This window comes from Penicillium canescens (assembly GCF_028828765.1).
Source record: "Penicillium canescens strain IBT 15451 chromosome Unknown utg000010l_segment0_segment0, whole genome shotgun sequence".
NCBI lineage: Eukaryota > Fungi > Ascomycota > Eurotiomycetes > Eurotiales > Aspergillaceae > Penicillium > Penicillium canescens.
In genome coordinates this window covers 3,310,285-3,325,526 of record NW_026703972.1, presented here as the reverse complement: position 1 = coordinate 3,325,526, position 15,242 = coordinate 3,310,285, and the positions used below count along the sequence as shown (strand labels likewise).

The 15,242-nt window shown below is 48.1% G+C and overlaps 2 protein-coding genes across 2 annotated transcripts; both read right to left on the bottom strand.

The window, feature by feature from the left end:
* Nucleotides 1-5,429: 5,429 nt before the first annotated feature.
* Nucleotides 5,430-6,386, bottom strand: N7446_012546 (C2H2-type zinc finger protein; the record flags this gene model as incomplete). Its single annotated transcript, XM_058521288.1, has 4 exons — nt 5,430-5,871; nt 5,942-6,021; nt 6,073-6,264; nt 6,333-6,386. Coding segments are annotated over 4 exons (768 nt in total), but the record flags the coding sequence as incomplete, so codon positions are not given.
* Nucleotides 6,387-14,199: 7,813 nt separating this feature from the next.
* On the bottom strand, nt 14,200-14,949 carry N7446_012545 (uncharacterized protein; the record flags this gene model as incomplete). Its single annotated transcript, XM_058521287.1, has 1 exon — nt 14,200-14,949. The coding sequence occupies one exon, from the start codon at nt 14,947-14,949 to the stop codon at nt 14,200-14,202; it is 750 nt and encodes a 249-aa protein (XP_058366653.1).
* Nucleotides 14,950-15,242: the final 293 nt, after the last annotated feature.

The following is a 15,242-nucleotide window of genomic DNA, read 5'->3' as shown; positions in this document are numbered from 1 at the left end:
AGACTTGTACCTTGTGGGTAATATAGCAGTCTTTGTTTATGAATCAAAGCAGTTACTTTATCCTCAATGTGCAAGCTTTTATGGATATAGCGAAGCGCGGAATCTCTATGTTGGCTTAGGATTCTTGCAAATGTAGGCGAAAGCATCAATTTACCTAGGGTTAGTTAATAAAACAGGACTTAGTATTAGGAAACGATAACGTACGTGCAGTTAATCCTAGTATATCTTGAGCGTCGATTGCCTGTACAATCTCGCGACCAATCTCATGTGGTAGCTTTGTTGGTGGCGGTGGAAAATGCGAATGAGACCCTCGGCATAACGTATTTCCCGGGCGAGTGGCCATCCTGGTCGAGTGGCCACCTCAAAACACCATACTAAATCGGATAAATTACAACTCACTACCTTAACAACGGCGATCTATAGAGAATTTGCCTTATAGCACAATACTTTTTAGGAAATTGTTAAGACTCTTCAAGGGGTTTAAAAGAATTTTATAAAGTACTGATTAAGATATATATATTTCTGGTTTTTAGCACTGTAATTTTCGGTAATTTTCGAAACCACGATGACATAGTCTTCAACTCTCTTTGAAATTGATATATAGTACAAATGCGTCTTATCTATGTCCATCGATAAATAAGGAGCTAAAGTTTAAACGTGGTTGTTGAGATACTACGTTGTAATTCATCCGATTTAGTATGGTGTTTTGAGGTGGCCACTCGACCGGGATGGCCACTCGCCCGGGAAATACGTTACAACCATAAAGAATGGAAATCGATTCCATGAGCAAGGAATATAAACGTCCATCTTAACAGAGCACTCGGTCTTAGTCAATTTGCCAATCCCATCAGAGTGCACAGAATCTAGTATATATTTAGCATTTTTTGGACATATGTTTAGTATATCAAAAGTTTAAACGTACCACAATGTTGGCGTCTAGCTGAACGATGGGTAACAAAGTGGCAATTCCCGGTATGGTAACCCGTCGCTTGCATTCCATCCTTTTCACATAGAAGTTTCAAAAATGCAATATCGACCCTTGCAGCACTTCTAGATACAGGTTGGGCATAATGCCAAGTCTGTTCGGGTGAATTGTTAGGACAACCAATAAAGGTGATCTAACTATAGTAAGTATATATCTTACGTATAGATAGCATATAGACTTACTCCGTCCCGCTGCCACACTCTTGGCTTTTGTCCACTACATGTCAGGGTAGCTGGACCATAGCGACAGGGCCCGTCAATATTCCAGGTGTGGAGAAATCCAAAGTAGAGCCTATATAAGATATTAGTTAAATATATGTTAAGCTTAAGAAACCATTAACCTACTCTCTCGTTCGTTGCTCAATAATCTGGCTAATAGTCCCATGTATAGGCTTAGCGGCCTTTGACTGTAGTTCAAGAAACAGTTCTGGTTTAACCCGATTATACTTTGGTGATGAGTTCACAAGGCTATAGTGAACTTGATGACAGTGCTGAATCCCTGTACACTGAAAGGATCGATGCCATGACTTTGATTCTTTGTCATTAGGGCCTTTTTGGAGAAGTTTTGTGCTGATTTGCTTCGCAGACTTGAGATGTTTTGTGGAGAATTGAACCTATATTCATGAGTAATAACGTATTCGGCATGCGAGCTGGCCAGGTAAGCGAGCTGGCCACCCACCAATTATTACTAGCATTAAATTGTACATTTCAGCACCACAACATCTTATAATTGAAACTGAAGCTATTCAGACCTCTCTGGGCACCTATTTCTCTTATGTCCTACATTTTTACAAAGGCTACACCGCTGCCTTGCTCTCTGAGGAGGCTGAGTAGGTGTTGGCGAAGACCCTCCTTCTCTAGCTGATCCTGCTTCATCAGCTATTTCTTGTCCTGAAACCATCGATAAAGCCTCCAAAACAGTCATGCCACCTTCGTGAGCTATTCGCTTCCTTGTACGCTGCTTCTTTCGGGTAGTCTTCGCATTGGCAGCCCGTAATTCGCTATTTTCCTGACGCATAATAGTAGCGCCATGGATAGCTAAATGGCAGCCTTTTACGATCTGCTCAAAGGCTGCCTCTACCCGCGATGGGTTGTCTTGTAGCATTTTCTTAATAGATGATGCTTGTCGCCGTACATCCTTCGCTGTATACGGAGTTTTCGGGGTAAAATTGAGGCTCGAATCGCTTCCACGGCTCGGAGGAGGTGGGGTATGTAGGCGTATAGAAAGCTTCGAAACCACGCGATCCGGGTTAAAAGGGGCGATACCAGCAGCTGCGAAGCTATTCAGAATAGTGTCTTGCTTAAATGCTTCATTTCGAGCAGCAGGATAAGCCGTAAGAAAGTCGTTTTTATCGATTCGACAGACACCAAGCTTTACCTGCGACTCAACTAGCTTCCCGTATGCCCGCTTTAACACCCCAAAACAGCCGATATCGAGAGGCTGTAAGATATGAGATGAATGCGCCGGCATACAGATCGGTATAATCCTATTTTTTGAGCAGATATCGTCGAACTTAGGCGTAAGATGGCTGCCGTGGCCGTCGAGGACTAGGAGACGATACCTTCCCTTCGTCCGGCTAGTAGTCAATGGAATAAAGTGCTTTTGAAGCCATGCGAGGCCTATTTCATCGGTTGTCCATCCATTCTTGCTGACTTCGAAGCGCCAATCCCACGGCAAGTTGGTATCCTTAAACCAGGCCTCCATAAAGACCTTGCCCTTAAAGATAACGCATGGCGGTAGCGCCCACCCTGCCGCGCTTATAGCTTCAATTGCAGTCACCCATTCGCGGTTTCCAGGTTGTAAAACAGCTCTCCGACCGTAGGTTCTTCTCGTCACAACCTTTGCGGTAGCTGTAAGACCGAGGGCGAAGCCGGTTTCATCGAAATTGTAGATATCATCGTCTAGAATACCGTACTTCTCGATCGTAGACCTCACGAAGTTAAACCACGTTGAAATCGCCTTTTCGTCTTCGCATTGAGCTCGCCGGTAGTCGTAAGCCCTAGAGAATCGAGTAGAGAGCTCAGGATATCGATTGACGAAGTTTTTGACCCGTTTTTCGCCGACCGTAATGGGTGGAGTAGATCCACGCGCTTCCAGTAGTAAATTCGCTACCTCTCGTACAGTACTCGGCCGAGGAGCAGCTCCACGATCATCTAGTGAGATGATCCAATTATATAGCGATTCCTCCTCGAAAACAGTCAATTTATGGCTGTTAGCGCGTGTTTCGGCGCGGTAGGTGATACCACTAAGACGCGCCGAGAGCGTAGAGCGGGGGACATCAAAAAGCTCTGCAGCCTTGCGTAAAGAGCTAATTTCTTGTTTCTGAATGGCTTCAATAGCTAACAAGATCCTACCCTCTTGCTCAGTACGTTTTTGAGAGCTTTGAGAGCGAATTGGTGGCATGGTGGGTGGTTGAATAAAGACGGTCTAATTACATGAGGTGTTTTTGGGTGGGTGGCCAGCTCGCTTACCCGGCCAGCTCGCATGCCGAATACGTTAATTCCATATGTTAAGCATATCAAAATCTTACAGCCGACATAAGTTGTGTAAATATCTCATTAATGCCACTAAAGTCACTAGGCATATCCTGAAATGGATTGGTAGAGGCATGAATGATATGTAAGACACCATTGTCGTCCGTGGCAGGATATTCTGGAAGTAGAAGATGCTCCTGAACCTCATAGGCAGTGACAGTATCTCTACGATTGGTACTAATTAAAGTTCCATCAGTAGATACGTCTGTTTGGCTTAGGCCTAACATAGATATAGAACCTAAAGAACTATCATGATCCTCATTATCATAGTTCTCATTATTATAATGAGAACTAGCCTCGGATGACTGATAGCCATCTAGACAGTCCTCATATAGAGAGATCTCAGAGTTTGATCTCGGACGCTAGAATAAAGGATATAATTAGCATATGTATAATGTATCGCTAAGGTATAGTTAACTTACAGTTGGAATATCGTAAAGAATACGATTGAGTTCTAGTGCAGCTTGAGCCATACCCCCTATATTTGAAACCCTTTCAATATTAGGACAGGGTTGAGGCGGTAGGGAAGGCGATTGGAGGAAGGAATTCGCCATAATGAAGTATGCGTAAAGAATGCTTGTAAGAGCTGTGTAAAAGCACTGAAATAGGGGCGAATAAAAAAATTCTACGCTAAAAATTGATTATATAAGGCAGGATTTCCGGACCCGGTGAGGTGCCAGAGCTGATCGGGACCCGTCATTAGTCATATTTTCATGGGTCCCGTTGAACTTTTCACGGGTCCCGCTGAGCTGGGTGCCCACTAAAAACTATGAACTTGACAATTTTGTAGGATATGCTGACAAAGAGTAATATGCACTTTTATGTGAGGTGTCTGATTTGATGTCGTAAGATATTCTGGGTAAATACCCAGAAATCCACACGCAGATCCACCATATTTCTGACAAAAGCGACCGCCAATCACACGCAGTACCCGTGACCAGACACTCCGCACCGTGATCAGCAACCGTGGCCATAGCGTCGATATAGACTTTGGAGCAAGCTTAGCAAGAAATGAGATCCTGATTGTAAAAATCCAGAGTACAAGGCGACGGTTCATTTTTGCAAGTGCTGGGCACCACTAGACCTTAGCCAAAAGGTACTGGCTGCTTCACTTAATTTGACAATGACATAGCGCTAAATGTGCTGGTAGATTCAGTTTCTTCTTTCATCATACCTAACGGCGTGACCAGAGAACACACCGATTCATCTCAGGGGAGCCGTGTCACAAAAGGCGGAGATTGTTGGCAGAAAATCGCAGCTAGCGTGCTGGCGTGAGACTGACAAACTCGTGTGCTAGTTAACTTACTCTGGGAATCAGTATGTGAACCCTGGGAACCTCAGAAGCATTTCTCGGAGCTATTTTTACCCTAGGGAATGCTGTTTAGCTCCTGGAGTTATTTCTAATCTCTAGGAAAACAAGATCTACCCCCGGCATCTTCACTTTACGTTCCTGACTGAATACGAAACTCGCTCTGGGAATACATTGGCTTGACCTGGGAGCTGTGGAGCCCCTGGGAGCTTACTTTAGGGTCCTAGAGTCAATAGCTTGCCTTCCGAGATCACCGAAAGCCCTCACAAAACACCTTCACCAACCCTGCGCACAACTCTGCGTTTGTCAAGGATATAGAGGAAGCATGCGGAACGGATGGAGATATGATCCGCACGGGACCCCACATGGTGTACATGAGTTCCCCTGAACGCGAGGAAGCAAAATAAAGGTAGCTTCCTCGCGCTACGTCTTGTATCTAGAGTCAACTATAGTTGTTCTTCATATTGATTGTTCATCGTGAAACACTATCCACCTCTATGTATACATGAGACCCTCACAAATCCGCAGGAAATACCTGGGAGCTGCATTGGCTTCGGGATCCGTGCAAAGAATCCCAGCCGTGATCTCTTTCCCTCAATACGTGGTCCGCACGATAGTGCTGTGGTATCATGGCCATGGACTGGTTTAGCTGCTGCTGCAGCAGTTGATACTGTAGATGGCGCGTAAGATAGTGCTGAGAGGCGTGATGTTGCGGAGGTGCAAGTTCCTTGGCGGACTGTAGTCTCATCGTCCAAGACGGTACACTCTGCGCTACCCTTGAAAGATAACCATCGTAAACAAGCACTGAATTCGTCTGAGCGCCCTGTGAGGAGTAAGGTCCCAGACTGTGCGATGCGGTTTGCGGGAAGAAATGCTGCGGTGTGAAAGGGTTCTGGTCTTGCGAATTAAAGATTGCCATGGCCGCGGTAGTCTCGTGCTGGTCGGGATGCTCCAACGTCGAGCCCACCGAGGGTACTTGATCCAAAGATCCTAGAGAGTGCAAGCTGAATTGGTGCTTCGCGAGGGCAGCTTTGCGACGGAAACTACAACCAAGGACGCGGCAATGTGAGTCGGTAGACACTTCTGCATGGGAGAGTTATAGAAACGCTTTACCTTTGTCCGCAAGTCCGCTCTTGGCAGATGTACGGTCGCTCCCCCGTGTGAATCCTTCGATGGCGGGCCCGAGTGGAGGACTGTGGTAGTTAATAGATTTACCGGGTCGAAGGACCGTTGCGAGAGCTCACATCTGCGAAGGCTTTCTGGCACCCCTCATGGTCACAGCTATATGGTTTTTCGCCGGTATGAGTCCTGGAATGTACAGTCAAAGTGCTGCGCTGTATGAATCTCTTATTGCAATTTTTCACATCGCAATGATAGGGCCGGTCATTGGTGTGTATCCGATAATGGCGGCTCAGATCTGATCTGTGACGGAAAGACTGACGGAGTGATCGTATTAGTGTGCAAGCTGCAAGCTGATGCATGACTAGAAAGGAAAGAAACGCACCTTGCCACAGTGCTCCCAGGAGCAGGTAAAATCGCGCTTACTACCAGGGTCCATGACTGCAAATTGAGTGGTCCCCGACGCAGCACATGTACCATAATGAAGATCACCGCTTGTGAACTAGAACGTAAAATGAAGGGTGGCGGTGTGCGGATAAGAATATCGGAAGAAAAGGACGCCGAAGGTAGCAAGACAGTGGAAAGTATGTCATTGACTGTCAGCGGCGCAAGCTGAGGGAAATCCGTCGAGGATCGTCTTCAGTCCTCGTCCGGGCCGTTCCGCGTCCTTGCCAACGCCCCACCGAAAACATGTAGATGAATTGGAGATTAGGGGCTGTAATAAACCTTGAATGGGAGAGTATGCTAGACTACCCCTAAAGGAAATACGGCGATATTCCTAAGTTTGACACCTTTTGGCTGCTGCCAACCGAAAAGCTTCCTTCCGTGACTCTGCCATTGTCAAAAAGCCAAAGAACCATTCCAGTGGAGGCCTGCGGAAGGCTCTGGGTGCTCTTTCCCCCTGTTTCTCCCACGGTACTCTACTTGAGTTGAAGATCCTTCTTCCGGGGTGCACCTCAGCCTTGAAGACCTTAGCACAGTTTTTGGCAATTTTCAGATGCATAAAGACACTGACTGTATATCTTAACGGGGTGAAAGACGGGGCCGAATACTTACTATAGTATCATCATTAGAACACCATAACGTCCTTGAATCTTCCGCTCTTTTCATCTCTTCTTCAACTGATTCAATTCAATTCAACTCATCTTTTTGGATGGGTTCCCCTTGGTAGATCGGCCAATTCTTGCACACGATGCCGTACTGTATCAGCGTGCTTGACAGTAGGAGTTCAGCTCGTGAAGCAAGAAAATTACCTCCTAATAAAACTGTTGTCGCTCCTACAGCGTCGTCCCGCCGTACAGCTGCCACCTACAGTATTGAGACCTGTCACAGATAAAGATACGGGGCCCACTTCGTCTCTAATAGGCTTTTGTTGAGACGTAGCGCGGTAACTTACCGCCTAGACAGCGGTTATACTGAGTTGACATCGAAGTCCAGCCACACTGGCTTCCTTCATCGGAGAACCTACTAGCTGATGCACTGTCCCGTTCCGATTATAGGATCATCGCTGATATTTGCCCACAGTGGACGAGCTCCTTTCCCTTGCTCCCCCAGCCTGGTTCTCTCGACAGCCTATTTTCGTGAATGCTGGCTATGCAAAACTGGTCTGGAATGGCCTTGCAGAGGGAACCAGAAGAGGCTATCGCTCTGCGCAACGCTCGTACACCCGTAGCTGCGCTATTATTGGAGTGCAGCCCTGGCCAGCCACTGCCCCGTCGATCTGCACTTGGCTTACGGAACGCCTGCTGGGCGCGGGTAGCTCCCCACCTGTGAAGCCCGATTCAGCTATGTCTGAGCTCTCGGCTCTCCGCGCGTATCACATCGATAACGGTCTACCTGACACAATTTTTGACCTCCACGCAAAGCATTTTCGTCGCATGATCAATGGCGCTCGCTGGCTGCAACCGCCCCGCCAAAAGCGGATTCGCAACCCAATCTCACGCGCCTCAGTCATAACCCTTTCAGGGAATATCTCACATATCCCTGCCCAACCGCTGGGGCTCTCAGCGGCCCAGAAAAATGACCTTAATCTTGCCGTGGCCGCCCGCGTTGCCTTCGCTGGATTCCTTCGGGTCGGGGAATTTACATACTCAGCTGCCGGCCTTAGAAACACTCGTCTTCGCTGCTACTAAGTTAACCCGGGCGGATATCAGGTTCTCCCCCACCATGGACCACGTCCTCCTTACCTTGAAGAGAAGCAAGACCGACCGAAACCACGAAGGTGTCAATGTTGTCCTTGCAGCGACAAACGACGCAGCCTGCCCCGTCGAAGGCCTTTCTAAGCTATTCCTCCACGACTCACAACCTATGTCTGCTCCCTTATTTACGCTCTCCTCTGGCCCCTTCACCTCATCCGCCTTCCAATGTGCGGTTATCTCTAAGCTCAACCGCGCCGGGGAAGATACCACGGGACTTAAGGGTCCCATTTTCAGAAAAGGAGCAGCACAACACGCCCACAACGCAGACTTAAGAAATGACCACATCCAAGCCCTCTGGAGATGGTCATCCGAAGCCTTCCGCCTTTACTTCACAACACCTACGACAACACTGTACGCCTGGAACCGTCAATTCCAGACCGGTCATCCAACTCCGGTTTCACTTTCATTCCACCAGCCCCTCCACCATCCTATTTTGGTCCACCGGGTCATTTGGACCCGCCTGCAGCCCTCACGGCGCTGTAGCCCTCCGTCAACGAGGCCTACATCGCCAGTGTTCAGACCGCAGGTGCCCCGTGCGGGCCAAAATATCTCATCCGTCTCCATTTGTGCCAGTGTAGCAATGGTTAGAATAGATGACGGTAACAATTAGAAATTTTGCCCATGGTGCATTTTCAGTCTAGCGGTCTTATTGCCCCGCACTGGTCTCAATAGGATACTATGCTGATACTAGACCAGTGTAGTATGGTATGCAGCAAAAAACTAAATATTCTCAGTCCTGATCCCGGTCGCCACCTTGGGGGTTAGATTAAAGCCGGTAAGAATCAAGTACTTTATGGTTGTAGGCCAGGTGCGTTAGACTCTTATCTTTCCTCTAGTAACAGCTGCCAACCCTAATTTACAATTAAAGTACGGAGTACCTTATCCTCCACTGCAATAATCCGAAATAAGAAATTGTATAGCCCCCTGATCGCAGTGAAGGGCTGACAGGGAAATCCCCAGAAGCCCTGGTGGTTAGCAAGGTGTCCCAGAAGCACAGTATCACCGCCCGCGTTCATCATTCCTCGAGAACCCTGTTGAGTTTGCGAGAACCTGGATTAATGCGGGTAACTGTTGAGTCTCATCTCCGTCAGTGGAGACCCTCTCGCCACTCTCAAGGTAGATTAATTCACAGATAGCCCAGGCCAGACCAAGCTGTGCAAGGGCTCAAAAGTATGCAGTGCGATTCTGGTCGTGGTGCCCGAGCCAGCCGTTTCGAAGCCTGTTCGGTATCTGGTTATGACCTACTAATAAAACTTATTGAGTTATGCACTTAATACCAGGCTGGAGTTATAAGGGAAGGATGGGGCACAGTGGGGATATAGTTGCCAGATGGCAGCCAATACATGTGTGCGGCAGTGCGTATTGGCTTACTCCTGCTGCACTGATTTGGAAACACATTTTGCCCCCCTAAACCGCTGCACCGGATTTAACTTGTCCAGAATCGACTTCACTTGGCACATTTCAGAACCGAAAAACTGCTTAAAAAAAGAGTTCCCTGATCTTAAGGGCCTGTAAATCGGCTGTTTAGCGTGATTTTCTGCGAGATAGGTAGCGGAGACACGATTAAGAAACTCTGTCGGCTTGATAACTAATAGGAACTGTAATATCAAAATGCCTCATCGGAAAATCAGGTGAAGCATTTGTTTTGAATCTTGCTCTAGCTCCACGGTAGCACTGCAACAGGCTCTTCTTGGATTCCGTCACCGACCAAGCGTATCCATCGCCAGCCGATGGCTGTAGCCGGACTTGGCTGGGAGCGACGACAAGGCCAAGTCAGTCATCTGACTCGAGTTACTGTAGTTTCGCTCATCAGGCGGAGTGAAGACCATAACATACTAAAATGGGCTGCCAATGCCTCACAGCACTGTTGTCTGAAGAGGCGCGCTTCTCATTGCTTGTGAGAACCGTGATTGTATTTGATCCTTCGGACAAGGCTCAAACCCTTGATATATGTTCAAGCTAGACGGTAGAGATCATATGCCTCGACGACTTATCGGCTGAAGACGATCTGATTGTCTTTCAGCATGAACACCCCGGTAGGGCCCACCGGTTACTGATGACCACAGTTGACCGTTGGGAATTGTCGCTTTTTGCAGCGTTGGTTTAACCACGACAATCATAAGCAATATTCGGCAGATTTTTAATTATAATCTAGAGAATTAACTCTTTCGACCATCAGTCCTCATCCGTTGCAGTCCACCCTCGCTCTCGACTGATTTATCTAAGTTCGCTTCTGCCGTTTGTTAGACCAGTCATGCAGCCCTTCCATCCGAACCACGGGTAATGCGGCCGCAGGATTCGGATGCTCTCGCGCGGGCTGATCTTTCCACGAGGTTCCAGCCCTAAAAAGGCTCCGAGAAAGCTTGTCAACTTTGCATTAGGAAAAGGCAAGGTCCGCTGCTGACGTTTCACCTCCACTCTCGCTCTGCTTTGGGGGACTCTGACAAGGCTGACAAGTTCAAGCAGAGCCCGCCCCTAAGTACGTTATCACCTTCAAGTTTCTCCGTATTTATGATCCTGAGAAAGTGGAATGGAGGAGATATCTGGGATGAGCAGGAATACAACCATATAACAAAACGGAATGCCCCGAACCTCTGCTAACAACCACATTCTTCCCCAAACAGCGCTCAAGGTTAACGACGTCTCTAAGCGTGGCAAGAAGAAGACCAGACTGCCGTGGGTTTTTATATTCTTTCTGTATCTCTCGCTAGACGATGAGAACGCCAAAAGATCGCGCTTATCTCCCGAGAGAGATCATTCTCCTCACGGCGGAGAATCTCAACCCTCGTGACCAATTATCACTCTTACGAGCCGTTCCTGACCTCGCCCGAGTCTTGACGTTCCGACACACTTCTGTTCAGGATGAAGAAGGAAATACAATCTTGCACCTTCTCGCAGAAGAAGCTGAGGGCAGACTGAAAGAGCTGCTATTAGCGAAAAGTAGTACTCAAGTGGACCCGAAGAACAAGAACGATCAAACGCCGCTGTCTCTCGCAGCTCTGTATGGACGTGAAGCGGTGGTGAAGCTGTTTCTGGAACGAGACGATGTGAAGGCGAACTCGAAGAACAAGAATGGTCAAACGCCACTTTTTCACGCAGCTGAGTGTGGACATAAGGAAGTGGTGAAGCTGCTACTGGAGCGAGACGATGTGGAGGCGGACTCGAAGGATAAGTACGGTCGGACACCACTGTCGTGTGCTGCTTTGAATGGATATGAAGCGGTGGTGAAGCTACTTCTGGAGCGAGATGATGTGGAGGCGGACTCGAAGGATAATGGTGGTTTGACACCGCTGTGGTACGCAGCTCTGTGTGGACATGAAGAATTGGTGAAGCTACTGGTTGAACGAGATGATGTGGAGGCCGACTCGAAGGATAATAATGGCCGGACGCTACTATTACGGGCAGCTCGGTATGGAAATGAAGCAGTGGTGAAGCTGCTTCTGGAGCGAGACGATATTGACGCGGACTCGAAGGATAATGAGGGTCGAACACCGCTATCGTACGCAGCTTGGGATGGACGTGAAGTGGTAGGGAAACTGCTTCTCGAGCGAGACGATGTGGAGGCGGACTCGAAGAATATTGATGGCCGGACACCACTATCATTTGCAGCCGGGGGTGGACATGAAGCGGTGGTGAAGCTACTGGTTGAGCGAGATGATGTGGAGGCAGACTCAAAGAATAAGTACGGTCGGACACCACTGTCTTATGCGGCTGGGTCGCTGTCTTTTGCAACTGAGTATAAACGTGAAGCGGTGGTGAAGCTACTGGTTGAGCGAGATGATGTGAAGGTGGACTCGATGGACAATAATGATCGGACACCGCTATTATGGGCAGCTGAGTGTGGAAATGAAGAAGTGGTGAAGCTACTGGTTGAGCGAGATGATGTGGAGGTGGACTCGATGGACAATAATGGTCGGACACCACTATTATGGGCAGCTCGGTATGGAAATGAAGCGATGGTGGAGCTTCTCAACTCCCTGTCATAAACACCCAGCAGAAATCCAAGCAAATATGCGAGAGGATGATCAGGCTCCAGAATAGCAGCCAGAATAGCAGGAGATGATACCTGACGTAACTTTCAAAGTGAGAAGTGATGTAGGCCGGCTTAGTGGAGAGACACAACCACTCTGAGGATATTGCTAATCTGCTGAGGTCTCTCACCCCTATACCGCGTTTGAGGCAATACTGACATCCACAGTGCTCCTAGAAGCCGGTGCCGATAAGGCTGACTCGCGAAAAGATAATTGTGAATATGCATTCAAATACCGACATGACCGCTTCAGCCCACAACATTTAAAGGTCATAATTGTCCTTGTCTTGCGGTCGATTCTCTCAAGTTTTCTTTCCCCTATAAGATCTTGTCATTACAATACCCATTAGGGGAACCAAGCAATCATGGATTACAAGCTGCCACGGATATCAAACAGGCCCCTTACCCCGGATACAGAAGTTCAAAACGGACATATATGGCAAGCTGGTATCATCCTTCTGGATCCCCTTTCTCGAGGAATCCATTGGCTAACAAGCCTGTTTCATGGAGGCAAAGAATCGGGTGACAAGTTCCGTCAGGTCATCGGCCATTTCATCCACGGAGATCGCGGCACCGCAAACCAGGTTCGCAGCTGTCCGTTGACCGGTCCCTCTCTGACTCTGTGCTACCTTTCTTGCTAGCTCAAGAGACTCTAAATCGCCTGAAAGCTGCATGAAGGCAGGAAACCAAGATCTACCCTCACTGGAAGGGAAAAAGAGAGCAGCCAAATCCTCAACCCTATCGCTAAAACTGGCGACGCAAGAGATGCAGCAAAGGACACTTCTAAGAGTTACAGCAATCAATACGATGATGATAAACGATACGTGTCAATACATACAAGCGGTGTCTGACCACATCTCAGCTTCCGACACTATTTTCTCCGGGCAATGGGCCAAGATGCACCTCGCCGAGCAATTGCTACTGAGCAGGCACGAAGATATAATCGCGAGGGAAAGAATACCGACACACGGTGTGTTGGATTGTTTTCCTTCACAGGCTGAACCAGAAGAAAAGTCCCCGAGGTGTGTTGCTGCGGATGAGGAGCGGTTATGTGATTGAGAGGCTCCTCGTTCTTCTTAGCTACTGTAAGAACAAACGGTTAAGGGCAAACGGTTAGGAACTGGGTAAGGAGCGATAAGCGGCAGATTGCCCAACAACTCTGAAAATTCTCGAACATACTGCTTCGGCCTTGAGTGGCACTCCGCCTTATTCTCAGCTTATTATTCACTTATCAGGATAATGAACAAGAGTACGAATAAATACCTCCATTATAAAGACAACTTGGGCTCAGCTATACCCGATCGGCTCCTTCTACATATGGGAGCCGACATTTTTTACCTTCACAACCTCTGTCTCTCGGACAAAGGAAGTCACTGTCATAGTGTCTTTGCAATTTACAATTCCACTTTTACATACGTAGAGAAGTCCAGGGCACAACTTGCGCGAAAGAAGGCTAGCTGGAAAAAGGTATGGTTTCCTAAGTAGCGTCGCACCAGTGAGGCATCGTCTCTGGTGAATCATCAGCGATCAACTCCGTGATATTGTTTCGCCCATCTGCGATAGAGGGTCTGTTACGTTTGAGTTTAAGTGAAACAGGTGCAGGTGTGTTTCATGAGCCTGACAGGATGCAGAGTTGAAGCACTCTAGCTGTGCGTTATCCGGAGTGTTATCTCCGTCATAGCTGACCGGCGTGAGTAAGGTGCAACCGAGGGGGTGATCAAGAGCGATAGCATCTATATCATGCCGTGATGCTAGTTCTGCAACATCGATGTACGAGCGCAGTCGGTTCACCACTCTAGACGGGCGTTCGGAAAGTTCCTTGTACGTCCAGCCATACGCTAAGAAACCCTGAAGAATCAATGCTGTTGCCACCTTATCCAGTGAGCAGCCTTTCTCCAGGATTTCAGGCCGCTGCAACCTGAGATATTCCAATAGAAGAGAGACATCTCCCTTACTTAGTTTTCTTTCCCACCTGTTTCAATCTAGTCAGTTTCTTGCAAATGTCTGGAAGGCATACAACACACTTACACTGTGTTTATCTGGCTACCAAGCATGAGCAATAGCCCCGGGCCGGCATCCATCAGAATTTGCATGTACCTTTGGCCAGCCTTACGATCGGCTTTCACAGCGCCTATGGAGGCTGATATGCTTGCTGCCTGCAAAGACAAAGCGGCAGACTTTCTGCCACGGCCACGGGATAAGCGGAGGAGGTCAGAGGTCGCCAACTGTTCAAGATCATGATCCAAGAATATGTGACAGAGGCGACTTGCACAATCATAATCATCGCGGCCACGCTTCACCCGAAGAAAACCATGGAACAGTCTCTGAAAGCGAGCGACTGGACTTGTACCAACGCCAGAGAAAATCCTTTCCCGAGTGGACCAAAGATTCGCGTATGTCGCTCCATCGAGTTCCATGGCATTGATTAAACCCTGGAGCGCCCGGGCTAGATAGGTTGCCCTTGAGTTTCGAGATCCCAATCTGGCCCTGAAGAAAGCCGCCGCATTCGTATGGTTCTCCAGAGGAGCATAGGCCGCATCAGTAGAGCCAGTCTCAATCACCCCGTCTGGCCGGGAGGAAACGGATGGAGACAATTCAGAAGCAACCAGCGACAAGTTGGGTGTCTCCGATTCCTCTGGAGTGGAAGGGAAACAAGTCCTCTGTTCCAGACCAACCACAACAGGGCTTGATGCAGCTTCAGTTATGAAGGGGTTGATATCAAGCGAAAAACCTTGTTGACAAGATTCCATAGACCTTTCTACTTCCAAGGCCATGGTAGCTGCCCCTTCCTGATATGATGGCGAGCTGAAGAGGATCCGTCGTTCGGTTTCTGTGCATTGGAACACAAAGCCGCGAAAGCACCCAAGTAGACCCTTATAACGCCACTCAGATTTAGGAAATAACACAAGAGGGTGCCATACTGACTGGTGAGTTGACAATAAGAGACGGAGAAATTTTCCGGAGCATCCAGGCTATAAGTTGTTCGTTGGTTTCGTAATCCATCAGAATTGGGGACCTGCTAGGCCGTACAAATCGAACTCAGGGGCAAAAAAATCCGGGAGAGATA